The sequence below is a fragment of the Geotrypetes seraphini genome, chromosome 5, assembly GCF_902459505.1.
Source record: "Geotrypetes seraphini chromosome 5, aGeoSer1.1, whole genome shotgun sequence".
Taxonomy (NCBI): Eukaryota; Metazoa; Chordata; class Amphibia; order Gymnophiona; family Dermophiidae; genus Geotrypetes; species Geotrypetes seraphini.
Genome location: NC_047088.1, coordinates 138,514,660 through 138,542,622, shown reverse-complemented (window position 1 = coordinate 138,542,622; position 27,963 = coordinate 138,514,660). Strand labels below are relative to the sequence as shown.

The following is a 27,963-nucleotide window of genomic DNA, read 5'->3' as shown; positions in this document are numbered from 1 at the left end:
TTGGGGGTGACATTAGCAAAATGTGAACAAGAAAGGGATTTGGGGGTACTGATTGACAGAACCCTGAAGCCTTCGGCACAATGTGTGGCGGCGGCGGCGAAGAAAGCAAACAGGATGTTGGGCATGATTAAGAAAGGGATCACGAGTAGATCGGAAGATGTAATAATGCCACTTTATAGAGCAATGGTCAGACCGCAGTTGGAATACTGTGTCCAACACTGGTCTCCATACCTCAAAAAGAATATAATTCTACTGGAAAGGGTACAGAGGAGAGCTACGAAACTTGTCAAGGGATTGGAGAAATTGAGCTACAATGAACGCCTTAGGAAATTGGGATTGTTTACCCTCGAGCAGAGAAGACTGAGAGGGGATTTAATAGAGACTTTTAAAATAGTAAAGGGATTTGATAAAATCAACTGAGAAGAAGCATTACTAACTTTTTCGGATGTGACACGGACAAGAGGTCACAGACTGAAACTGAGTGGCAGCAGGTTCAGGACGAATGTCGGGAAGTTCTTTTTTACACAGCGCGTGCTGGGAATTTGGAATGTTCTCCCGGAGGATGTTGTGACGGAGATTACTGTTCTGGGATTCAAGCGCAAGTTGGATGCACACCTTCTTGCAAATCGTATTGAGGGCTATGGTATATCAGGGTCTCCATTCAGGAGTACCTAAAAGGGCCGCCGCGTGTGCGGATCACCGGACTGGATGGACCTCGGTCTGATCCGGTGAGGGCTTTTCTTATGTTCTTATGCATGGGAGGTGGGAGAGAGATGAAAATAATTAGAGTCGGCTGGGACAGGAAGTGGAAAGGTCCCTCTTCTGGCCACCGCTGGACCACCAGGTGTCATGGCAGGCCCTGCAGAGGCCTGCAAACAGGTTCAGAAGGGGGGGCAGGTCAGTGCTGACCCAAATATAAACTGAGACCCTATTTTTGGGCCATTTTTTGGGCCCAAAAATCTTGGTTTATATTCAAATATATACGGTAGTCTGATTCTTGAAGGGAGGCAACCAGCTAAAACTTCCACTTAGGACATCTTGTTTGGAATGGAACCTTAATTTGGTTCTCAAGGTGCTCCAGAGGCCTCACTTTGAAATTCTTAAGTATGCTGCCTTAAAAGATCAGTTTTCCTTTTAGCCATTGCTTTGGCTAGGAGAGTTTAGGACATTTTAAGCCCTTTTTTGCAGAGATATTTTCTTCATTTCAAGGAAGCTGAATTTTCAATTAGAATTGTTCCCTCTTTTCTTTCCAAGATAGTTTCAGCATTCCACTTAAACCATCTCTCCTGTTTTGCTGAGAAGAATGTGGAAATGATTGATTCCTTGAAGTTACTGGATGTTTGGTGTATTCTCTTGAAATATCTTGAAATTACAAATGAATTTCATTGGTCTGATCAATTTGTCCTTTTTGCTGTTCAAAAAAAACCTTTCTGCCTCAAGTCTTTCATTACTGTTGGAAGCATGCATTCTGATGGGAAAATTACCACCTTTTAATCCCAAAAGATCAGTCCAGAAACCCACCCTTTTTTTCTTTCTCTCTGTTGTTTGCATTCTTCAGCTCTTAAGCATTTTCTTAAGATAGGCAAACGGGGGATGAGGGAGCAAGAAAAAAAAAGATAGGCTTCAGGGCTCGTTGCCGATTCCAGCGGCAGCGAGCGGGCAGGCAGAGAGGCGAGGGGGACGCGGTGAGCCAGGGGCGGGCGAGAGTTAGCTCCGCCCACCCGCATCGCGTCAGCGGCTTCAGTCAGCGGGCTCCCCCTTAAAAGGCGGGGGGCCGGGACAGGAGAGCAGGCAGGCGAAGCAGAGGCTTCAGGGCTCGTTGCCGATTCCAGCGGCAGCGAGCGGGCAGGCAGAGAGGCGAGGGGGACGCGGTGAGCCAGGGGCGGGCGAGAGTTAGCTCCGCCCACCCGCATCGCGTCAGCGGCTTCAGTCAGCGGGCTCCCCCTTAAAAGGCGGGGGGCCGGGACAGGAGAGCAGGCAGGCGAAGCAGAGGCTTCAGGGCTCGTTGCCGATTCCAGCGGCAGCGAGCGGGCAGGCAGAGAGGCGAGGGGGACGCGGTGAGCCAGGGGCGGGCGAGAGTTAGCTCCGCCCACCCGCATCGCGTCAGCGGCTTCAGTCAGCGGGCTCCCCCTTAAAAGGCGGGGGGCCGGGACAGGAGAGCAGGCAGGCGAAGCAGAGGCTTCAGGGCTCGTTGCCGATTCCAGCGGCAGCGAGCGGGCAGGCAGAGAGGCGAGGGGGACGCGGTGAGCCAGGGGCGGGCGAGAGTTAGCTCCGCCCACCCGCATCGCGTCAGCGGCTTCAGTCAGCGGGCTCCCCCTTAAAAGGCGGGGGGCCGGGACAGGAGAGCAGGCAGGCGAAGCAGAGGCTTCAGGGCTCGTTGCCGATTCCAGCGGCAGCGAGCGGGCAGGCAGAGAGGCGAGGGGGACGCGGTGAGCCAGGGGCGGGCGAGAGTTAGCTCCGCCCACCCGCATCGCGTCAGCGGCTTCAGTCAGCGGGCTCCCCCTTAAAAGGCGGGGGGCCGGGACAGGAGAGCAGGCAGGCGAAGCAGAGGCTTCAGGGCTCGTTGCCGATTCCAGCGGCAGCGAGCGGGCAGGCAGAGAGGCGAGGGGGACGCGGTGAGCCAGGGGCGGGCGAGAGTTAGCTCCGCCCACCCGCATCGCGTCAGCGGCTTCAGTCAGCGGGCTCCCCCTTAAAAGGCGGGGGGCCGGGACAGGAGAGCAGGCAGGCGAAGCAGAGGCTTCAGGGCTCGTTGCCGATTCCAGCGGCAGCGAGCGGGCAGGCAGAGAGGCGAGGGGGACGCGGTGAGCCAGGGGCGGGCGAGAGTTAGCTCCGCCCACCCGCATCGCGTCAGCGGCTTCAGTCAGCGGGCTCCCCCTTAAAAGGCGGGGGGCCGGGACAGGAGAGCAGGCAGGCGAAGCAGAGGCTTCAGGGCTCGTTGCCGATTCCAGCGGCAGCGAGCGGGCAGGCAGAGAGGCGAGGGGGACGCGGTGAGCCAGGGGCGGGCGAGAGTTAGCTCCGCCCACCCGCATCGCGTCAGCGGCTTCAGTCAGCGGGCTCCCCCTTAAAAGGCGGGGGGCCGGGACAGGAGAGCAGGCAGGCGAAGCAGAGGCTTCAGGGCTCGTTGCCGATTCCAGCGGCAGCGAGCGGGCAGGCAGAGAGGCGAGGGGGACGCGGTGAGCCAGGGGCGGGCGAGAGTTAGCTCCGCCCACCCGCATCGCGTCAGCGGCTTCAGTCAGCGGGCTCCCCCTTAAAAGGCGGGGGGCCGGGACAGGAGAGCAGGCAGGCGAAGCAGAGGCTTCAGGGCTCGTTGCCGATTCCAGCGGCAGCGAGCGGGCAGGCAGAGAGGCGAGGGGGACGCGGTGAGCCAGGGGCGGGCGAGAGTTAGCTCCGCCCACCCGCATCGCGTCAGCGGCTTCAGTCAGCGGGCTCCCCCTTAAAAGGCGGGGGGCCGGGACAGGAGAGCAGGCAGGCGAAGCAGAGGCTTCAGGGCTCGTTGCCGATTCCAGCGGCAGCGAGCGGGCAGGCAGAGAGGCGAGGGGGACGCGGTGAGCCAGGGGCGGGCGAGAGTTAGCTCCGCCCACCCGCATCGCGTCAGCGGCTTCAGTCAGCGGGCTCCCCCTTAAAAGGCGGGGGGCCGGGACAGGAGAGCAGGCAGGCGAAGCAGAGGCTTCAGGGCTCGTTGCCGATTCCAGCGGCAGCGAGCGGGCAGGCAGAGAGGCGAGGGGGACGCGGTGAGCCAGGGGCGGGCGAGAGTTAGCTCCGCCCACCCGCATCGCGTCAGCGGCTTCAGTCAGCGGGCTCCCCCTTAAAAGGCGGGGGGCCGGGACAGGAGAGCAGGCAGGCGAAGCAGAGGCTTCAGGGCTCGTTGCCGATTCCAGCGGCAGCGAGCGGGCAGGCAGAGAGGCGAGGGGGACGCGGTGAGCCAGGGGCGGGCGAGAGTTAGCTCCGCCCACCCGCATCGCGTCAGCGGCTTCAGTCAGCGGGCTCCCCCTTAAAAGGCGGGGAGCCAACGGCGTGCAGCCGTTCGGCGCGCGGCGAAGGCGAGCGGCAAAGGCGCTCGCCTTAGCGGGAGCGCCTTTGCGGAGGAGCCTTAAGAAGGAGCCAGGAGCACAGGCAGCCCAGTAGAGAAATTCCTGAGGTACATTTTCTCTAATTTACTCGCGACTCATTCTCATTCTCTTTCTCTCTCTTCTCTTACAGAACACAGGAAAGAAAACAGAGAAATGGAGGCTGCAGGAATCCAGCAGGGCTACCCAGTATACTGCATCGCATGTCATATGTATGACTACCTCCCCTTTGGGAGGCGGGCATACATATGCAATCGATGCCAGGAACTGGATAGCCTGAAGAGGGAGGTCGGAAGGCTGCAGGTTAGAGTCCAGGAGCTGGAGGGACTCTGCTCAATAGAGGAACAGTGTGGGGAAACGGAGGAGACTACCAGAGAGAGCCACATCTCAGAACAAGTCAGAGAGCTCGAGAAGTACATAGAGGAGGCCTGGCAGATGGCAGAGGCACAGGACCACCAGCGTATCAGACGGGAACCGGCAGCTGGAGGTCAGGAACCAACAAACACCATGGGAGTGGGACCTAGCGTAGGGTCTGAAAATGCAGATGATGGTACCCAACAGGACCTGGCGGAAGGACCAGCGGAGATCCAGCAGAGCCCGGAGGACACGGACCTGAGACCAGAGAGACATCTGAGGAAGGGGAAATCTGCTGTTGTAGTAGGAGACTCAATCCTGCGAGAAGTGGACAGTCACATTGCCGGAGGAAGGGAGGACCGACTAGTGACATGTCTCCCGGGGGCAAGAACAACGGACGTCATCAGCAGAATTGATAGAATCCTGGAGGGAGCCGAGACAGAGGAGACGGCAGTTGTAATCCACATTGGAACCAACGACGTCAGCAGGAAAAATTTCAACCGGACTACACTGACTGAGCAGTTCAGGATCCTGGGGCGGAAACTGAAGCTGAGATCAAATAGGATAGCCTTCTCGGAGATCCTACCAGTACCGAGAGCAGACGCAAGAAGACAGAGCGAACTACAAGAAATGAACGGATGGCTGAGGAGATGGTGCGAGGAGGAGGGATTCCACTTTGTTCGAAACTGGACGACCTTCTTGGGGAAGAACAAGCTCTACAGGAGAGATGGACTGCACCTGAGCACAGCTGGGACGAGGCAGCTGGCAAGAAACATCCAAAACGCCATAGACCTAGCTTTAAACTGAAGAGAAGGGGAAAGCCGGAAGTCGATCTGGCCTCGACACACCGGACATTGGTATCAAAAAATGATACCGAACAAGGACATTGCAAAAGAGAGCTTGGGACCGAGTGGGATCATTTGGACAAAGGGACTGAGAGAAAATTCTTGGGCAAAGGGACTATGAGAGGCTTCTTGGATAAAGGGACTGAGGGGACACTTTTGGGCAAAGGGACCGAGTGGGAACTCTTGGACAAAGGGGCTGAGAGGGACTTTTTGTACAAAGGGACTGAGGAGACACTTTTGGACAAAGGGACCGAGTGGGAACTCTTGGACAAAGGGGCTGAGAGGGACTTTTTGGACAAAGGGACTGGGAGGGAACTTTTAAACAAAAGGGCTGAGTGGAAATCTTCAGAAAAAAGGCCCACAGATGCAATGCAGGGGCCCAGTGCACAAACGAGCCTAACAGGCATGGTTGAAAGAGAACAATGGGAGCAAGAGGACCATCCAAAAAAGGAGATACTGGATGGGGGCAAAACGGACACGCCACGGGAGGTGGATGACCGAGTAAAGGCAAGCCAGGTGGGAGCGCCGAGCCATGGAAAGAAAACAGCAGGGCGGGCGACAAATCAGGACCTATATTGCCTCTACACAAATGCGAGGAGCCTCAGGGCCAAAATGGGAGAGCTGGAAATTATAGCCAGTCAAAAAGCCCTGGACATAATTGGAATCACAGAAACGTGGTGGGCTGAGGATAATAAATGGGATGTGGTCATACCAGGGTACAAACTTTACAGGAGAGACAGGACACACAAGAAGGGTGGAGGAATAGCGCTATACATAAAAGACTCCATACCCTCAACCAAAATGGAAACAGCAGTAAGGTCAGAAGGCTTGGAATCAATATGGGTTAAGCTACCAGGAGGATCTGGAGCAGACATCAAATTGGGTCTATACTATCGTCCGCCTGGCCAATCGGAAGAAATCGACCGGGACCTGGAGACGGAACTGCGGCAGGTATGCAAAAATGGAAGTGTGGTGGTGATGGGAGACTTCAACTACCCTGGGATAGACTGGAGTATCGGGCACTCAAGTTGCGAGAGAGAGACCAAATTCCTGGAAGCCACGAGGGACTGCTTCCTGGAACAGCTGGTCATGGAACCTACACGAGGAGAAGCTACTCTTGATCTAATCTTCAGTGGACTGGGGGGACCTGCAAAGGAAGTAGCGGTATTAGACCCACTGGGAAACAGCGATCACAACATGATCCAGTGCAGACTAGAACTGGGATCATCCAGGGTGAAAAGAACCACAACAACAGCGCTCAACTTCAGAAAAGGGAATTATGATGCAATGAGGAAAATGGTGGGGAAGAAACTCAACGGCAGCACAAGGAAGGTAGAGTCCGTAGAAAGCGCCTGGACCCTGCTCAAGCGTACGGTGCACGAAGCACAGAACCTGTACGTCCCCAGGTTCAGAAAAGAGTGCAAGAAAAATCGAATAAAGAACCCAGCATGGATAACGGCAGCTGTAAAAAAGGCGATCAGTAACAAGAAAGCATCGTTCAAAAAATGGAAACAGGATCAAACGCAGGCCAACCAAAAGGAACACAAGGAAAGCCAGAAGGAGTGCCACCGAGTGGTTAGGAGAGCAAAGAGGGAATATGAAGAGAGACTAGCGGGAGAGGCAAAAAATTTCAAATCATTCTTCAGGTACGTAAAGGGGAAGCAACCAGCGAGGGAGGAAGTGGGGCCCTTGGATGATGGGGATAGAAAGGGAGTAGTGAGGGAGGAAAAAGAAATAGCTGACAAGTTAAATGACTTCTTTACGTCGGTCTTCACGAGGGAGGACACATCCAACATTCCGGAACCAGAGGAAATAGAAAATGGAGATCAAGATAACAAGCTGGTCAAATTAGAGGTGAGCCAGGAGGATGTCCTCAGGCAGATAGACAAGCTAAAGAGCGACAAGTCGCCAGGTCCGGATAGCATTCACCCAAGGGTGCTCAAGGAATTAAGAAATGAAATAGCAGAGACACTTCAGCAAATATGCAACCTATCCCTAAAAACTGGAGAGATCCCGGAGGACTGGAAAATAGCTAATGTCACGCCCATCTTCAAGAAGGGTTCGAGGGGCGACCCGGGAAACTATAGGCCGGTAAGCCTCACATCGGTCCCGGGAAAGATGATGGAGGCACTGATTAAGGACAGCATCTGTGACCATATCGAAAAAAATGGACAGCTAAGGTCGAGCCAGCATGGGTTCTGCAAGGGTAGGTCGTGCCTCACAAACTTGTTGTACTTCTTTGAGGGGGTAAACAACCAGGTGGACAAAGGAGAACCCATAGACATAATTTACCTAGACTTCCAGAAAGCCTTCGATAAGGTACCACATGAGCGGTTGCTCAGGAAGCTATGGAACCATGGGGTGCACGGGGAGGTCCACCGATGGATCAAAAACTGGCTGGCAGACAGGAAGCAGAGGGTTGGTGTAAAGGGCCATTACTCGGACTGGCAAGGGGTCACGAGCGGGGTTCCTCAAGGATCGGTGCTGGGACCGCTCCTGTTTAACATATTCATTGACGACCTGGAGGAGGGAACAAAATGCGAAGTCATCAAATTTGCAGATGACACCAAACTATTCAGCAAGGTTGAAACCACGGTTGACTGCGAGAATCTCCAAAGGGATCTTACGACATTGGAAGAATGGGCGAAAAAGTGGCAAATGAGCTTCAATGTAGGGAAATGCAAGGTCATGCATATAGGGAGAAGGAACCCGATGTTCACTTACAAAATGGGGGGATCAATGCTAGGGGTCAGTAATCTGGAAAGAGACTTGGGAGTGATGGTAGACACGACATTGAAGGCGTCGGCACAATGCGCCACAGCCTCGAGGAAAGCAAACCAAATGTTAGGTATCATTAAGAAGGGTATCTCGACCAGAACGAAGGAAGTCATCCTGCCACTGTACCGGGCTATGGTGCGCCCGCATCTGGAATACTGTGTACAGTACTGGTCACCGTACCTCAAAAAGGACATGGCGATGCTTGAGGGAGTCCAGAGAAGAGCAACTAAACTGATTAAGGGTATGGAAAACCTTACATACACTGACAGACTGAAGAAGCTGGGGTTGTTCTCCCTGGAAAAGCGGAGACTCAGAGGAGATATGATAGAGACCTTCAAGATCCTGAGGGGCATCGAAAAGGTTGACAAAGACAGATTTTTCAATTTGAAAGAAACCACAAGAACAAGGGGTCACTCGATGAAATTGAAGGGGGACAGGTTTAAAACAAACGCAAGGAAGTACTTTTTCACACAGAGGGTGGTGGACACATGGAACACCCTTCCGGAGGCCGTGATAGGAAATAGCACAGTACAGGGTTTCAAGGAAGACCTGGATAGGTTCCTGGAAGACAAAGGGATTGAGGGGTACAGATAAGACCAGTGGAAGGTTTAGAGATAACTGTAGAGGTAGGCAATAAAATTAGTCAGGGACCGCTGACCAGGCAATATGCCTGATGGGCCGCCGCGTGAGCGGACCGCTGGGCTGGATGGACCTCTGGTCTGCCCCGGCGGAGGCGACTACTTATGTACTTATGTACCAGTTACTTGTTCTTTCAAGTAAAAAAAAAATATTCTGAAGGATGTTCTGAAGGTGATAGGAGGAATTGTTTCTGGTTTCAGTATATGTTAACGTTTTATGAAAATACTGATTTGCAGCAGCTATACAGTACCTTATATTGCAGAGCTCAATTTGTTACTCTGTCTATACCTGCTGGTATATAGGCATAACCCACAAGTTGTGGATTGATTTGATGAAATTAATAAAAGAAAATTCATAGGTAAGACCTCCATTCTCCATAAGGTCAGCAGTAGAAAATGATGCAGGGGAAAAAAATTTGTACCAATCCCCGCAAACTCTAATCCCATCCCACAAGCCGTGAATAGTTATGATTTTACATTGAAATTGTTTTATTAAAGTATAAAAAGAAACAATATTCTGTACCACTGTCATTTTATAAATCACAAATAAAGAAAACGGATCAACAATTCCTATCTCCCCTCATAATATCCCTTCCACTATCAGGAAAACTAAATGCTACATAGAAAATTCATCCTAACAAAATACCTCGGTTACACACACACAACACAAATGCCAAGTACATTTTCTTGTACAGTTCCTCTGGGGGCTGAACGGTAGGGTAATCAATCCCTTTCAGTCTTGAACTGTAGGGAACTTAAACCAAAGTCTGACCCCTCCTCCTGTGGTCATATCCTGTGACACTTCGTTTAAGGAATGGAAAAGGTCAAAAACGGATGAAAACTAGAAAAAGGTCCCATAAGGAGGCCAAAAAAGACTACGAGAAAAAATAGCCAAGGAGGCAAAAACTTCAAGCCATTCTTTCAATATAGTAAGGGGAAATGACCCACAAAGGAAGCGGTGGGGCTGTTGGATGACCATGGAATAAAGGGAGTGCTAAAGGAGGACAAAGCCATCACTGATAAACTCAATACATCTTTTGCTTCTGTATTTACCAAAGAGGATATACACAACATGCCAGAAGCCGACAGGTTATACACAGGAAACGAAGACGGGAAACTGACAGGGTTGACAGTCAGTCTAGAACAGTGATTCCCAACCCTGTCCTGGAGGAACACCAGGCCAATCGGGTTTTCAGGCTAGCCCTAATGAATATGCATGAGAGAGATTTGCATATGATGGAAGTGATAGGCATGCAAATTTGCTTCATGCATATTCATTAGGGCTAGCCTGAAAACCCAATTGGCCTGGTGTTCCTCCAGGACAGGGTTGGGAACCACTGGTCTAGAAGATTGATAGGCTTAAAATCGATAAATCCTTGGGACCGGATGGCATCCATCCGAGGGTCATCAAGGAACTGAAAGGGGCTATAGCTGAACTGCTCCAACTAATAGCCAATCTGTTGATCAAATCAGGAAGGATTCCGGAAGACTGGAAAGTGGCAAATGTTACGCCGATCTTCAAGAAAGGTTTGAGTGGAGAACCAGGAAACTACAGACCGGTGAGTCTGACTTTGATACCAGGAAAGATGGTATAGGCGCTGATAAAGGACCTAGACGGACACAATCTGATGAGGACCAGCCAGCACAGCTTCAGCAAAGGAAGATCTTGCTTGATGAACTTGATGCACTTCTTCAAGGAAGTAAACAGGCAGATAGACAAGGGTGACCCAGTCGACATTGTATATCTGGATTTTCAGAAGACGTTTGAGAAGGTCCCGCATGAATGACTACTTTGAAAAATTGCGAGCCATGGAATCGAGGGTGAAATACTCACGTGGATTAAAAACTGATTGGCGAATAGGAAACAGAGAATGGGGGTAAATGGATGATACTCAGATTGGAAAAGCGTCACAAGTGGAGTGCTGCAGGGTTCGGTGCTTGGATCCGTGCTCTACAACATATTTATAAACAACCTGGAAATTGGTACGACGAGCGAGGTGATTAAATTTGCAGATGATACAAAGTTATTCAGAGTAGTGACGCAGAAGGATTGCAAAGAACTGCAATGTGTGTAGGGATGAGGCTTCACACAGGACTCAGATTGGGATGAGATGTCCCTAAATGGAAGGCCTCTAACCCTTTTATTGAGTATCTTAACTCCCTTATTTACTTATCTAATGATTTGCAAGGTTACAGTCTCAACATGCATTTACTGTGCTGATTACACCAAGGTAACTCCCTTGTTTACATGTCTAATGTGATTCTCAAGGCTACAAGTTTATTAGAATTTGATGGATCGCTTAATCGGTTTGCTAAGCGATGTACAAAATTATTAAAAGAAAAGTGTGAATTACAAAAAGGACAAACCAAATGACAAAATTCTTAGAGACAAGACAAACTTGAGTTGGGAGGAAGGGGGGGAAAGTTACAATTCTATTTAGAAGAAAAACAAAAAAGGAAAAGAACAATAGGAAATGGGATAGTTAAAATTTAAAAATATTAAGCAAATCTAAAGTTCAAGTATTATAAGCATCTTTAAAAAGATAAGATTTTAATGATTTTTTAAAGGAGGAGAGGTCTTTTTCATTTTTAATATAATGTGGTAATGAATTCCACCATTGGGGGCCCATTACAGAGAACATATCGGATCTTCTCGTGCCTACTATTTTCAAAGACGGTATAGATAAGAGATTTTGGAAGGATGACCTGAGTGGACGTATTGTCTTATGGAGTATTAACATTCTGGCTATGAATTGAGGTTCATTATAGGTTAGGGTTTTAAATATTAGCAGCATGAGCTTAAAAAGGATGCGATGATTGATAGGGAGCCAGTGAGAATCGATCAATAATGGTGTGACGTGGTCATATTTCTTAGCGTTATATATTAGTTTAATAGCTGTATTTTGGATAAGTTGAAGTCTTCTTTTTTCTTTTTGGGAGATGTTAAGTAGTAGTGAGTTGCAGTAATCCATTTTAGCTATAATCAGTGAATGTATCAGAATATTAATCGATTTGGGCTCAAGAAATTTGGCGATTGATCGTATTAAACGCAATTTATAAAAACATATTTTGACTATATTATTGATATGTTCGTGGAACAGTAGTTTATCATCGATTATGACCCCAAGAATTTTTAAGGTGGAAACAGACTCTAGTGAGATGTTATTTAGGACAAATGGGGTCTTCAAGCTTATGTCTTTTTTCCAAGTAAAGATCATGGATTTTGTTTTATTTATGTTTAATGCTAATTTGTTTGAGTTAAGCCAGCTTAGAAACATAGAAACATAGAAAAAGATGGCAGATAAGGGCCGCAGCCCATCTAGTCTGCCCACCCTAATGACCCTCCCCTATTTAGCTCTGTGCAGAGATCCCACTGACGATCCCATTTCTTCTTAAAATCAGGCACGCTGTTTACCTCGATCACCTGAAGTGGAAGTCTATTCCAGCGATCAACCACTCTTTCGGTGAAAAAGTATTTCCTGGTGTGCAATTTCCCGCCCCTGATTTTCCATGGATGTCCTCTTGTTGCCGTCGGACCTTTAAAAAAGAAGATATCTTCTTCTACCTCAATACGACCCGTGAGGTATTTGAACGTCTTGATCATGTCTCCCCTCTCTCTGCGTTCCTCGAGTGAGTATAGCCGTAATTTATCCAGCCGTTCCTCGTACGGGAGATCCTTGAGTCCCGAGACCATCTGGGTAGCCATTCGCTGGACTGACTCAAGCTTCAGTACATCCTTGCGGTAATGAGGCCTCCAGAATTGTACGCAGTATTCCAGATGGGGCCTCACCATGGATCTATACAACGGCATAATGACTTCAGGCTTGCGGCTGACGAAACTCCTACGTATACATCCTATGATCTGCCTAGCCTTAGATGAAGCCCGCTCCACTTGATTGGCAGTCTTCATGTCTTCACTGATGATTACCCCTAAGTCCCGTTCTGCAATAGTCCTTGCTAGGATCTCGCCATTTAGGGTGTAAGTCTCGCATGGATTTTGACTGCCAAGGTACATGACTGCATTTCTTGGCATTGAAACTCAGTTGCCAGGTCCTAGACCATTGCTCCAATAGGAGTAGGTCGTGTTTCATATTGTCCGTTGTGCCCTTGCTTGTTATATTACACAGTTTGGCATCATCGGCGAATAACGTTATTTTACTGCGAAGCCCCTCAGCCAAATCCCTTATAAAGATATTAAAAAGGATCGGGCCCAAGACCGAGCCCTGAGGCACTCCGCTGATCACTGCCGTCGTTACGGAGGGGGTGCCGTTCACCACTACCCTCTGAAGCCTACCACCAAGCCAGTCCCCAACCCATTTTGTCAAAGTGTCACCTAATCCTATAGAACTCATTTTGCACAACAACCTGCGGTGTGGGACACTATCAAATGCTTTGCTGAAGTCCAAGTATACAATGTCCAAGGACTCTCCAACATCGAGCTTCCCCGTCACCCAGTCAAAGAAGCTGATCAAGTTGGATTGGCAGGATTTCCCCTTGGTAAATCCATGTTGACGGGGATCCCGTAGATTCTCCACATCCAGGATCTTATCTAATTGGTGTTTGATTAAAGTTTCCATTAATTTGCTCACTATTGATGTGAGACTCACTGGTCTGTAGTTCTCAGCCTCTGTCCTGCAACCTTTTTTGTCGAGTGGAATGACGTTAGCCGTTTTCCAGTCCAACGGGACTCTACCTGTACTAAGGGAGAGATTGAAGAGCGCGGATAGTGGTTTTGCCAGGACGTCCCTTAACTCCCTGAGCACCCTGGGGTGTAGGTTGTCTGGCCCCATTGCTTTGTTAACCTTGAGTTTTGACAGCCCACAGTAGACACTGCTTGTTGTAAACTTAAAATTACTAAACGGATCTACTAAGCCATCCTTTTTTTGTAGCTGAGGGCCGGAACCCGGCGCCTCGCGGGTGAAGACCGAACAGAAGTATTCGTTTAACAGTTCAGCTTTTTCCGAGTCTGCTTCTACATAGTTCCCGTCTGGTTTCCTAAGGCGTACTATCCCGCTTGTGCTGAGGTTCCTGTCGCTAATATACCTGAAGAAGGATTTATTGCCCTTCTTGATGTTCTTTGCTAAAGTTTCCTCCATTCGGAATTTGGCCTCTCTAACTGCTGTTTTGACGGCTCTTGTCCTAGTCAAATAGACTTCTCTAGAGTCCTGAGATCCTGTATGTTTGTAGGAGATGAACGCTTTTTTCTTCTCTTTTATGAGGTCTGAGATCTCCGCAGAGAACCATTGTTCCTGCGCCGTTTACTCACTGATTTTATATAGCGATTGGTCGCCTCCTGAATGGTAGCTTTCAGAGTCGACCACAGTTCCTCTACGTTATCTGTTCCTGCTCGGTTTTGTAGTGCTTGATGGATGAAATCCCCCATACCCTCAAAGTTGGCGTTCTTGAAGATAAGGACCCTGGTCAATGTGTTAGTTTTGGCGAAACCCTTCCTGAGTTTGAACCAAATCATGTTGTGGTTGCTGGAGGCCAACTTGTCGCCCACTGAGACCTCAGTGACACTTTCACCATTGGTAAGCAATAGGTCCAGTATTGCCTGTTCCCTTGTTGGCTCCAATACCAGTTGCCTCAGTTTAGCTCCCTTCATAGAGTTCAATAGTCTCCTGCTGCTGCTGGATGCAGAGGAAAGTGTGTTCCAATCCACATCAGGCATGTTGAAGTCTCCTAACAACACTGTATCCCCACGTAAGGTGATATTCTCTATGTCACCGATTAATTCTATATCTATGTCATCCTGTTGCCTTGCGGGTCTGTATACCAGTGTTTTTCAACCGCTGTTCCGCGGCACACTAGTGTGCCGCGAGATGTTGCCTGGTGTGCCGTACGGTCAGGGCCGCCATCAGGGCAGTACCACCAGTCTAGGGAGAGGGGCGGTCCGCCCCACGTGGACAGGAGAGAGCTGGACGGGGGACCCGCGGAGTTCAATACATCTCGAGCCGCGAGGCTCGTCTTCTGTTCCTGCCTGCCCTGCAGCTAGCATATAGCTGATCGCAAGCGTTCCCCGATGTCAGCGCTGACGTCGGAGGGAGGGCTTAAGCAAAGCCTGCCCTCCGACGTCAGCGCTGACGTCGGAGAATACTTCCGTTCGGCTATTTGTGTGCGGCAGGGCAGACAGGAAGCAGAAGACAAGCCTCGCGGCTTGAGCTTCGTTTTGCTGAGAAAGTTGCAAAGATGGGCTGGTAGGCAAACACGGAACACAAAAGGGGGGAGGGAGTGCGTTTTGGACACAAGGCATGAACTTGGGAGAGAGGAAGGGAGGGAAAGAGATGCTGAGATGGGGGAGGGAATGGGTTTTTGGACACAGAAGAAATGGACTTGGGAGAGAGGAAGGGAGGGACAGAGATGCTGAGGTGGGGGAGGGAATGCGTTTTTGGACAGAAGAAATGGACTTGGGAGAGAGGAAGGGAGGGAAAGAGATGCTGAGGTGGGGGAGGGAATGAGTGTTTGGACACAGAAGGCATGGACTTTGGAGAGAGGAAGGGAGGGAAAGAGATGGTTGTGTACACGGGGAATAGAAGAAAGGAGAATTTTTGGTCATAGGGAGGGAGTGAGGTACAGATAGTGGCATACCAGGGTGGGGGGGGGGCGGTCTGCCCCACCCCGGGTTTACGTCCCAAGGGGGTGCACAGCTGGCCACCCTCCAGTGTTGTCCCTAGGCCGGCAAACTGCGGCTCTTTAGCCACTTGAGTGCCACCGCCGCCAACGGTGTTGTTGGCGGTGGCAGCATTATAAAATACTTTCTTTGTGTTTATTTGATTCCTATTCAAGAGAATTACTTTATATATAGTCAATATAGGCACAGAGTTAAATTTTTTAACATTTTCTAATGGTGGTGTGCCTCGTGATTTTTTTCATGAAACAAGTGTGCCTTTGCCCAAAAAAGGTTGAAAAACACTGCTGTATACTATGCCAAGATACAGGCATTTGTCATTCCCCCTGGCCAGATTTACCCAAAGGGATTCACCTGTGTACCTGATATCTGTGATTCTGGTGACTTTAATATCATCCTTAGTGTATATTGCTACACCTCCGATTCTGCCCTCCCTGTCTTGGCGAAGAAGGTTGTATCCTGGTATCACCATGTCCCACCCATGGGAGTCGGTGAGCCAGGTCTCAGATATCGCCACCACATCCAGGTCAGCGTTTCTCATTTCAGTCTCAAGTTCCAGGATCTTGTTGCCCAAACTATGGGCGTTGACGTACATAGCCCTCCATGTAGCATGTTTGCTATGCCTCCCTGGGGCTGTTCCTGCTTGAGCTGCGTGGACCTTTTCAGTACTACTTGTAGTTTGTGTACCTTCCCTAGACCCTAGCTTTGTATTGTTTCAAGTTTTTTATTTATAGAGAGAATATCATTATTGTTTCCTGGGTCGAGAGGGTGAATAAATTGGATATCGTCGGCATAAGAGAAGGAAGTAAAATCAATTGACTGACAGAGACTCAGTAATGGAGAGAGGAAGATGTTGAACAGAAGAGGCGATAGTATAGATCCTTGGGGAATCCCAAAAGATGAAGAATAAGGATTGGAGTATTCGTTATTGAACTTAAAAAAAGAGTTACGATTGGAAAGATAAGACCAATTAAGCACTTGGTCGCTAATGCCTATCGATTCTAGCCGACTAAGAAGTAGATCATGGTCTATTGTATCGAATGCTGCGGATATGTCTAAGGAAAACAGAGCCACAGATTTGTGGTGATCTAAAAAATAATGAATATTAGTTATTAAGCCAGTCAGTGAATATTCGGTGTTGTGAAATTTACGAAAACCTGTTTGGTTGGGGTGTAAAGCATTGGTTGTTTCAATAAAGTCTCACGTGACATCTGAATACATTATAAAGGTAACAATAAAGTAATTCCCTTATTAACACCTCTAATGATTCTAAAGCTTACCATCACATGTGACATTCTAAAGGTTACAATGCATGCACCTCGTGATCACCCTAATGCTCAGTGCGTGACAGAAGCCTGCTTCTACACGTAGGTAATGTCTGTCTGCTGAAGTATCTTTCCATATAAGGACTTCTTAAATAAGATAAGGGTTAATTTGTGACAGGTAAGGGGGAGAGAAGGAATGATTCACCATTCTTTCACAGGGGCTTAGAAATCAGTGTGCTGACCTTGCCCTGTTTCAGAACTAACTGCTTCCCTTCAAATGTGACATAAACACGCTTGAGAAATGGGCTGCGACATGGCAAATGAGGTTTAACGTGGATAAGTGTAAAGTGATGCATGTTGGTACAGTACTTGGAGAGACCCCCAGGAAAGAGACATGGGAGTACTAGTTGACAAGTCAATGGAGCTGTCTGTGCAATGTGTGGCGGCGGTGAAAAGAATGCTAGGAATGATTAAGAAGGAGATCACGAACAGATCAGAGAAGGTTATCATGCCGCTGTACCGGCCCATGGTACACCCCCCACCTGAAAATGGTTAAGGGGCTGGAGGAGTTGCCGTACAGTGAGAGATTAGAGAAACTGGGCCTCTTCACCCTTGAAAAGAGGAGACTGAGAGGGAACATGATTGAAACATTCAAGATAATGAAGGGAATAGACTTAGGGCTCCTTTTACGAAGGCACATCAGCGGTTTAACGCGTGTAATGTGCACTAAACCGCCGGCCATGTTAGCTGCTACCGCCTTCTCTTGAGTAGGCGGTAGTTTTCCAGTTAGCGCGGAGGTTAGCGTGTGATGAAAAGTCACGCGCGCTAAAGCCGCTAACGCGGCTTCATAAAAGGAGCCCCTAGTAGATAAAGACAGGTTGTTCACCCTCTCCAAGGTAGAGAGAACGAGAGGGCACTCTCTAAAGTTAAAAGGGGATAGATTTCGTACAAACATAAGAAAGTTCTTCTTCACCCAGAGAGTGGTAGAAAACTGGAACACTTTTCCGGAGACTGTTATAGGGGAAAACACCCTCCAGGGATTCAAGACAAAGTTAGACAAGTTCCTGCTGAACCACAACATACACAGGTAAAGCTAGACTCAGGGCACTGGTCTTTGCCTTAGGGCTGCCGCGTAAGCGGACTGCTGGGCACGACGGACCACTGGTCTGACCCAACAGCAGCAATTCTTATGTTCTTGTGACACTCCTCTTGAATCCCAGTTTCATTTCCTACAGCCTAGGCTGTAGGGGCTCATCTCTTCTGCTCGTGTTTTTTTTATTTTGATAAATTCTAGTAAATTAATTTGATCTTTGTGCAGGGCTTGCCCTAGTGCTGCGGATTCGCCCTGTGGGGACGTCCTTCTGCGGTCGATCGCAGACTGTTGTATCTAACATTGTCTGCCTCTGGGGGGTTACCTGCCACTGCAGTAAGCCCCCTGGACAGCCTGCTGGTCAGATCGGGGCTCCAGGACTGGGAGCTAGCTCCCCTGGATTCGTTCGCTAAGGGGTTGAGCGGACTGCGTACCTTCCCTAATTGTCCTGTGAAGGTCCTGATAGTCACTGACTGAGGTGACAGGGAATGTGAGGTGGTCAGAAGGCCTGAAATCCAGTTTCCTCAGCTCCTGAGGTACTGATCCCCATGCATGGTCTGTGTTCAGCTTGCCTGCCATTCATTTCTAGTGCAACACATGCCACTGTGAGTATCTGTGAACATGCTGGTTTGCCCCCTGCCCCCCCCCCCCCCAATCTGTAAAATGTCAAATATCGCTGTTTTCCCAGGTTCCCTGTCTTTTTCTCGGGCCGTTTTAGAGCAAAATCAGCACCTGCAGCAGCCATCTTGGATTTTGTTTAAAACTTTCAAAAGTATATTTTTGGGGCATAGGATGGCTAGTGGATTCGCAGCCATGTATCACATGTACTGTGACCCGTGAGAGGTGTGAGGCGTGCGTGGATCCCGCGCTTCTCTCCTCTAGAGAGGCCCCCCTTTCCTCCACATCTACCAGAGACGCAACTGGTGTGTGTGGTGCCCCTAAAAAGGGTGCAGAAGGCGCTTCAGCAAAACACAAGCGCAACTCCGGTGGAAAGTCTCATAAATCATCTAAGCACTCTAAAACAGATGCACGCAGAGCGGCCCTGGCCGCAGGACACTTCTTCCCCTGGAATTTGTGAATATGATATATCAGGCTTTTCTGGTTAAAAAGGCCATGTCTGCTTCTTCCACTCAGGATCCAGCTCAGCAGATGAGGGTCTTTCCATGCTCTGGATTCCAGCATGTTTCTCTTTTATCTCACCAGACTGGTGATTCCCGCCATCGCTTCTGCCTCGGTCTCGGTCCCTGTCCTTTTACTGTCAATGCAGTAATTGCAGTACCTGGGAGTCCGGTTTCACACAGTCATGAACCAGTGTTTCTCCCAGAACCCAGGAAGATAAAGTTCCATTCAGGCCATGTTAGCGGTTCCGGCTTCAATGGCCTGGCAGTATCTGCAGGTCCTGGGACTCGTAATGGCTTCAATAGATGTTGTCCCATGGGCCAGAGCGAGGCTGTGCCCTCTTCAGCCGTCCCTCTTGTCAGCGGGATCTTCTGAGTGTGCCGCTTCCTTGGATGGCAGCAACCTGCAGCAGCATGCTGTGGTGGTTAAATCCAGTATCCCTGGCCAAAGGCCCACCTTGGATTGGGTGACTCTGACTATTGACTCGAGTCTGTCGGCTGGGAAGCAGTGTGCAGGTCTGTCCCGGCTCAGGGCCAGTAGTCTACCTTGGAGTGCAGGTGGTTGATAAATCGCGTGGATCTTTGGGTGATCCAGCTTGCCTTGTTGCGCTTTCAGATATGTCTCCATCGTCAAGCTGTCCGAGTGTTCTCAGACAATGCGACGGTGGTAGCCTATGTCAACCAACAGGGTGGCATGAAGAGTCCTTTGTTGAGCCGGAAGCGCGGATGTTCTTTTCCTGGGCGGAAGAGCAACTGGTATCCTTGTCCGTGGCCCATGTGGCGGGCGTAGACAATGTTCAGGCAGACTTTCTAAATCGGCAGGCCCTGGACCCAAGAGAATGATCCCTGTCCCAGAGAGTGTTCAAGTTCATAGTCCGGCAGTGGGGCTGTCCAACCTTCGATCTGATGGCGTCCGCTGGGAACAGGAAGGCAAACAGATTCTTCAGCCACCACAGAGAGGTCAGCAGCGAAGGGTTGGATGCCCTAGTGCAGCCGTGGCCTCAGGGGGAGCATCTTTATGTCTTTCCCCCATGGCTCATGATAGGACGCGTTCTGTGCTGGGTGGCCTCTCACGTAGGACAGGTGATTTTGGTGGTCCTGGACCGGCCAAGAAGACTGGTGCGCAGGCCTGGTGCAGTTGAGCATGCAGGATGGTCTGCTTACACAGGGTTCCATGGCACTCCAAAATCCGGATTGCTTTGAACGTGGCATTGATCGCCAGAGGCATTGATCTTGGGATTTTGGATTATGTATTTTGTCATTTTTGGTCAGCTATTATGTATTTTGCATTTTTGGTCAGATATCAAAAGATTAGGTTTCTTACCTCTGCTAATCTTCTTTCTTGTAAATATCTACTGGGGGCTGAACGGTAGGGTAATCAATCCCTTTCAGTCTTGAACTGTAGGAAACTCATAAGAACATAAGAATAGCCTTACTTGGTCAGACCAATAGTCCATCAAGCCCAGTAGCCCATTCTCACAGTGGCCAATTCAGGTCACTAGTACCTAGCCAAAACCAAAGGTGTAGCAATATTCCATGCTACTGATACAGGGCAAGCAGTGGCTTCCCCCGTATATTTCTCAATAACAGACTATGAACTTTTCCTCCAGGAACTTGTCTAAACCTTTCTTAAAATCAGCTACACTATTCGCTCTTACCACATCTTCTGGCAATGCGTTCCAGAGCTTAACTAGTCTCTGAGTGAAAAAAAAATTTCCTCCAATTGGTTTTAAAAGTATTTCCCTGTAACTTCATTGAGTGTCCCCTAGTCTTTGTAATTTTTGATGGAGTAAAAAAATTGATCCACTTGTACCCGTTGTACTCCACTCAGGATTTTGTAGACTTCAATCATATCTACCCTCAGCCATCTCTTTTCCAGGCTGAAGAACCCTAACTGTTTTAGTCTTTCCTCAAATGAGAGGAGTTCCATCCCCTTTACCATCTTGGTCACTCTTCTTTGAACCTTTTCTAGCGCCACTGTATCTTTCTTGAGATAAGGAGACCAAAATTGAACGCAATAACCAGATGAGGTCGTACCATGGAGAGATTCAGGGGCAATATAACATTCTTAGTCTTGTTAACCATTCCTTTTTTATTAATTCCTAGCATCCTATTTGCTTTTTTGGCTGCCGCCACACATTGGGTGGAAGATTTCATCATATTGTCTACAATGACACCAAGATCCTTTTCTTGGGCGCTAATCCCCAAGGTGGACCCTAGCATCTGTTAATTGTGATTCTGGTTATTCTTCCCAATGTGCATCACTGCATTTGCCCTCATTAAATTTCATCTGCCATTTGGATGCCCAGTCTTCCAATTTCCTAAGGTCCGCCTGCAATTTTTCACAATCCGCATGCTTTTTAACAACTTTGAACAGTTTAGTGTCATCTGCAAATTTAATAACCACACTTGACGTTCCAATTTCCAGATCATTTATAAATAAGTTAAATAGCACCAGTCCCAGACCTCTGCGGCACTCCACTGTTTACTCTCTTCCATTGATAAAAAATGACCATTTAACCCTACCCTCTGTTTTCTATCCGATAACCAATTCCTAATCAACAACTGAACTTTGCCATCTATCCCATGATACTTTAATTTTCTCAGGAGCCTCTAGTGAGTAACTATCAAAAACGTTCAGAAAATCTGGATATACTATATCAATCGGCTTACCTTTATCCACATGTTTATTCACACCTTCAAAGAAGTCAAGCAAATTTGTGAGGAAAGATCTCCTTCGGCTGAACACATGCTGACTCCGTCTCATTAAATCATGTTTGTGTTCCACAATTTTATTTTTTATAATTGTTTCTACCATTTTGCCCGGCACTGAAGTGAGGCTTACCGATCTGTAATTTTGGCCACCCTCCAATCTTCAGGTACTACAGACGATTTTAGCTACAGGTTACAGATCACTAACAGCAGATCAGCAATTTCATTTTTTAGTTCTTTTAATACTCTGGGATGTATACCATCTGGTCCTGGCGATTTCCGTTTATCCAACAGGACAATGCCCTCATCACATCAGACAAAGGACATCATAGAACTGCTATATCAGGAGACCCCAGACTTCATTGGTCTAGACCTCTGGCCTGTGAATTCACCAAACCTAAACCCAGTTGACAACCGGATCAAGGTACCAGACAGCAATATCTGATATTGAAAACCTTAAACAATGCCTCATCTCTGGGCTGAGCTGAAGCAGAACATCATTGACAAATCCATATCTCAGTGGCAGCCAAGGCTGAGGGTGTTCCTTCATGCAAAGGGAATGCACTTCGAACATCTGCTTAACTGGAACATTAATTTTTGACTTTACATTTTTCTGCAAGATATGCCATAAAACTTTTGAACTATTCAGTTCACAATTCATTTTCACAAGGTAGTATTGTGGTACAGTGGGAAATATTTACATTTTACATCAACTTTGTTCAGGACACGACACTAAATTTCATAAGAGTCGGCCAAGTTCTGTGGAAGATATGACAAAAAACATTTTGGTGTGTTTTTTTTTGGTTCACAGTGGTGCGTACAGGCAGTCCCTGGGTTAAGAATGAGTTCTGTTTTTTAAACTGTTGTTAAGTTCAGTTTGTATGTAACTTGGATCCTGTACATTACACAGTCTATAAAAACATTAAAGAAACAGTCCTCAAAATAAAGTACTGTAGTTTTAAATAGAAAGAAAAAATAGGAGGTTTATACTCACTTTTGTTCTTCATCTGTCCCACTGTTCCCTCTACACCACCACATACAATATTTCTTCCTCTCATCCCCATTCATCTGTACCTCATGCCTCTTCCACCACCATGTCCAATATTTCTCTCTCCCTCTCTATACCCAATTCACCTCTTTCATTTCCCCATGTGCAACATCTCTTTCCCTCTCACTCAGACACCTGTGCCTAACAATTATCCCTTTTTATTCCCTCCCTACTTCAGCATCTCTTTCCCTCACTCTCTCCATTCTTCCATCCTATATCCCGTTCATTCTCTCCTCCCTCCCTCCATTCTGTCCCAAGTTCATGCTCCTCCTTTCTTTCTCCCTTCCTTCCATCCTTTGTCCAAAGTATGTGCTCCCTCTCTTCCTTCTGTGTTCCAACATGCCCCCTCCTTCCTCCCTTCCTGTGCCAGCGCACCCCCTTCTTCCTCCCTTCCTTGTGCCAACGTGCCCCCTCCCTTCCTGTCCCAAAGCGCCCCTTCCTTCCAACGTGCCCCTCATAGTCCTTCCCTTCATTCTGCATCCCAAATTCATGCCTCCCTCCCTCGGGTGTTTACCTCCTCTGACTAGCTTCTCCCTCACAGCCACATTTCTCTTTGCAAAGCCATAGCCATGGTTCCTACTTGCAGCTGACATCAGAGGGAAGGCTTCCGGGTCGGCCGCAGCTTTGTGAAGAGAAGTGCAGCTGGGAAGAGGCAGCCAGCCAGAGGAGGTAAACACTCATGGGAGGGAGACACGAATTTGGGACACTGAATGGAGGGAAAGACTACGAGGAGCACGTTGGAACACAGAAGGGAGGAGGAGGGTCATGCAGAGAATGACACGGTGACAAAATTCATCACCGTTCCCATCCTCGCGGATAACCGCGGTAAACCATCTTCATGTCATTCTTTAAGGAGAGAGGGAAAAATCAGAGTATGAATGGCCACAACCACTGACCCTCAAGCTTTGCTTTGAAGAATGCTGGTGTAGAAGGACTGAGGCTGAAATAGACATGGGATTATTTCCCACGGTTATCCGCAGGAACGGTGATGAATTTTGTCACCGTGTCATTCTCTAGGGTCATGTTGGGACAGGAAGGGAGGAAGAGGGGGTGCTTTGGCACAGGAAGGGAGAGGCAGGACCCTAGTTCATAAGTACGAGTCTGACGTAAGTCAGACATTCTTAACCTGGGGACTTGCCTGTATGTTTATGTTTATTTAAGATTTGATATACCGCTCCTTCATTTTAAACTAAAATGAAATTAGATACTTGAGAAAAACTACCCTACATAGATTAATTATGCAATGTAGTAAGAAACTTAGGGAAGACTACTGTATCTTTTTCTAGAATACCTCTCAAAACAATAACTTTTAGAGTCTTAAAAAAGATTAATGCATTCCTCTTATTTTTTTTAAGTTCCTGAGGTAGTCTATTCCAAACAAATGGTTCACATATTTGTAGTGCAGGATCAATATGATTCTTCTTCTGTATGGAAAGCTGCTATTACTTTCCATTCAGCTCCTTACCTCAGGCATGGTCAGAAATTTGATACTAGTTTCCCTGAACCCATGTTGTGATGCATCAGTCAATTTATTGGTTAAACAAAGAGATGTAACATGGAAGCCTTAATGTAAATCCACTATACAATTATATTATTTGAATAATACATGTTCCATTCCCACCTACCCCATCCCACTTACTCTCTAGCAAGATGCTGAGTTGGCTTAAATTTTCTGCAAAATCAATGACTGTATAGTAGGGTTCAGTGTTCTTTGAAAAGGGTGCTTTAGTGAAAGGATACTCAATAGAAGGTAGGTATTGTACATGTCTTTTATATTTCTGCTCTTTGGCTCTTTTTCCACATACAATTACATTGCAATGAAAATAGTTTTAGCTTTCTATTCCGTGTCCTTTCCTGAGCTGGTATCTTCACATCCCAAGCTTTAAATTCCAAGACCAGAAGCTTGAGTGCTAAAAAATTCAACCAATTTCTAATGAGCAAAAGTCTCAGAGCAGCAACATACAGGTTTCATTAAGGTCTCCTATCTGCACAGATACAGCTTGAATGTAATTAAGCCGATCTCATTATGCCAAAAGCATAAAGTTACTTGGTATATAGTAAACTAAGTAGGTATATTTTTCCTCACAATTTCACAATTTTTTTTCCAGACAATCAAAACATTGAGTTGAATGAGCGGATGTTGCACCATATAGTCCTCTGCCTGGAACTTGAAAACCCATCCTTCATTAAACCCATAAATATTGCCCTGAGAAAGCCATCTCCAGCTTACACCACTACTCACCCAGGAGTCCAGCAAGCACTAAACAGTCTCTTAGGAGAGACAAGCTTGTTTCAGCAGAATGTACAGCTACCCAGCAATTACAACATCGGTAACTACCACTTAACAATATACCTTTTATATCTGTTTTGTTTTACAGCAGATGGAACTGTTCAAGATAGTTAAAAAAAAATTCAAGGTCTGTGGCTATGTCATGCCTTTGATTTTGTATAAGCAGTCTACTTGCAGTTGGCAAGGCCAGCTTAACCTTTGAACCAAGCCAGGATCTGGCCAAGGGTGCCAGCAATTAAGGGTGCTAAAATACTCAGCCTCACCAGGTCTACAGGTTAAAACTTTTCTTCTCCCTCCCACAATCTAATTTGTTTTCTCTACTTCTCTCTTCCATCTTCATGTGGGTATGGCACTCTTCCCCCATCCGTGGTCCTGTACAATTTACGTAGGTTGCTGGCAGCAGCAGCATGACAGGCTTCCTTCAGTCAACCCCTAGGTCTTCTCTCTGCCACCCTGCCTCCTCAGATGCAATTTCTTGTGGGAGGGGCATAGCAGAGGGAAGACTGGTCAAAGGTAGCCTTGTCATGCTGTTGCTATGACTAACATAAACTTTACAGGCCTGCAGGTGAGTGATAGAGGTAAGGGAACAGTGCAGAGAAGGGGGAGAGAGATATTGGACTGGGGGGAGGGTTGATGAAGGCCCAAGAGTGTGAAATGCTGAACCTGCAGCGAGGGATGGAGCACGTGAAGCAATGTGATTGGGAGCAAGGGGGAGCACCACCAAAGCAAGTTGGCTCAGGGCATCACTGTCCCTTGAGTTAGCCCTAGTAGTTAGTCAATCCGGTTGGTCTCTGTGACTGAGCTTAGTGTTTGGGAGGCCAAGATCAGAGTTTGCAAGATTAGTGGGAGTAAATATGGGAGAGGATTGAAGTGTGAACATAAGAAGTTGCCTCCGTTGGGTCAGACCAGAGGTCCATCGCGCCCAGCAGTCCGCACCCGCGGCGGCCCATCAGGTCCATGACCTGTTAGGTGATCCCTGACTTTTCCTATAACCCATCTCTACTTCTATCTGTACCCCTCAATCCCCTTATCCTTTAGGAATTTATCCAAACCTTCCTTGAACCCCTGTAACATGCTCTGCTCTATCACAACCTCCGGGAGCGCGTTCCATATGTCCACCATCCTCTGAGTAAAGAAGAACTTCCTAGCATTTGTTCTAAACCTATCCCCTTTCAATTTCTCCGAGTGTGCCCCCTTGTACTTGTGGTTCCCCAAAGTCTGAAGAATCTATCCCTGACTACCTTCTCTATGCCTTTCAGGATTTTAAAGGTTTCTATCATATCTCCTCTAAGTCTCCGCTTTTCCAGGGAGAATAGCCCCAGTTTTTCCAACCTGTCAGCTTATGAAAAGTTTTCCATACCTCTTACCAATTTAGTCGCTCTTCTCTGGACTCCCTCAAGTATCGCCCTGTCCTTTTTGAGGTACGGTGACCAGTACTAGACGCAGTACTCCAGTTGCGGGCGCACCATTGCACGATACAGCGGCATGATGACTTCCTTCGTCTTGGTCGTGATATCCGTGATATCCTTTTTGATGATACCTAACATTCTGTTTGCTTTCTTTGAGGCAGTCGCATATTGTGCCGATGCTTTCATTGTTGTATCCACCAACACACCCAGGTCCTCTGACAGATAGACAGACTAAAGAGCGACAAATCACCGGGTCCGGCGGCATCCACCCAAGGGTACTCAAAGAGCTAAGGAACGAAATATCGAAACCATTTTGCCAAATATGTAACCTATCCTTAAAAACTGGGGAGATCCCAGAGGACTGGAAAATAGCAAATGTCACGCCCATCTTTAAGAAGGGTTCAAGGGGTGACCCGGTAAACTACAGGCCGGTGAGCTTGACCTCGGTTCCGGAAAAGATGATGGAAGCACTAGTTAAGGACAGCATATGTGACCATATAGAAAAACAATGGACTGCTGAAGGCGAGCCAGCACGGCTTCTGCAAGGGAAGGTCGTGCCTCACAAACTTACTGTACTTCTTTGAAGGGATAAACAGCCAGATAGATAAAAGGGAATCCATAGACATCATTTACCATGACTTCCAAAAAGCCTTCGACAAGGTACCACACGAACTGCTGCTTAAGAAGCTGTGGAACCACGGGGTGCAAGGGGATGTCCACCGATGGTTATAGGAATAGTCAGGGACCACTGCACAGGTGATAGGCCTGATGGGCCGCCGTGGGAGCAGACCGCTGGGCAGGATGGGCCTCTGATCTGACCCAGCAGACGCAACTTCTTATGTTATGTTCTTTCAAGGTTACTCACCCCTAGTAATGCTCCCCCCATTATGTAGCTAAACATCGGGTTCTTTTTCCCTACATGCATGACCTTGCATTTTGCTATATTAAAGCTCATTTGCCACTTTTTTGCCCATTCTTCCAGTCTCGTTAGGTCCCTTTGCAGGTCTTCACAGTCTTCCGTGGTTCTAACCCTGCTGCAGAGTTTGGTGTCATCTGCAAATTTAATAACCTCACATTTCGTCCCCGTCTCCAGGTCGTCTATAAATATATTGAACAGGAGCGGCCCCAGCACCGACCCCTGCGGAACTCTGCTCGTGACCCACCGCCAGTCTGAGTATTGGCCCTTTACTCCAACCCTCTGTTTTCTGCCTGCCATCCAGTGTTTAATCCATCGGTAGACATCCCCGTTCACCCCGTGGTTCCACAGCTTCTTAAGCAGCCGTTCGTGGGGTACCTTTTCAAAGGCTTTTTGGAAGTCAAGGTAAATGATGTCTATGGATTCCCCTTTGTCCATCTGGCTGTTTATCCCTTCAAAGAAGTGCAGTAAGTTCGTGAGGCACGACCTTCCCGTGCAGAAGCTGTGCTGGCTCGCCCTCAGCTGTCCATATTTTTCTATGTGCTCGCAGATGCTGTTCTTAACTAGTGCTTCCATCATCTTACCCGGAACCGAAGTCAAGCTCACCGGCCTGTAGTTTCCCAGGTCACCCCTCGATCCTTTCTTAAAGATAGGCATGACATTTTCTATTTTCCAGTCCTCCGGGATCTCCCTAGTTTTTAAGGATAGGTTACATATTTGCTGGAGTGTTTCCGCTATTTCGTTTCTCAGTTCTTTTAGTACCCTTGGGTGGATTCCGTCCGGGCCTGGTGATTTGTTGTTCTTC

General features: G+C 48.0%; 1 protein-coding gene across 3 annotated transcripts in view; it reads left to right on the top strand.

The window, feature by feature from the left end:
• FASTKD2 (FAST kinase domains 2) overlaps positions 1-27,963 on the top strand; it is a 226,557-nt gene that overhangs the window by 139,961 nt on the left and 58,633 nt on the right. For 2 of the 3 annotated variants that reach the window (XM_033946230.1, XM_033946229.1), the window contains one exon: positions 24,652-24,873. The exons of the other annotated variant lie outside the window; for it this stretch is intronic. In XM_033946230.1, the coding sequence (XP_033802121.1) occupies positions 24,652-24,873 (222 nt within the window). The remainder of the gene's footprint in view (positions 1-24,651; positions 24,874-27,963) is intronic. 3 annotated transcript variants of the gene reach the window in all.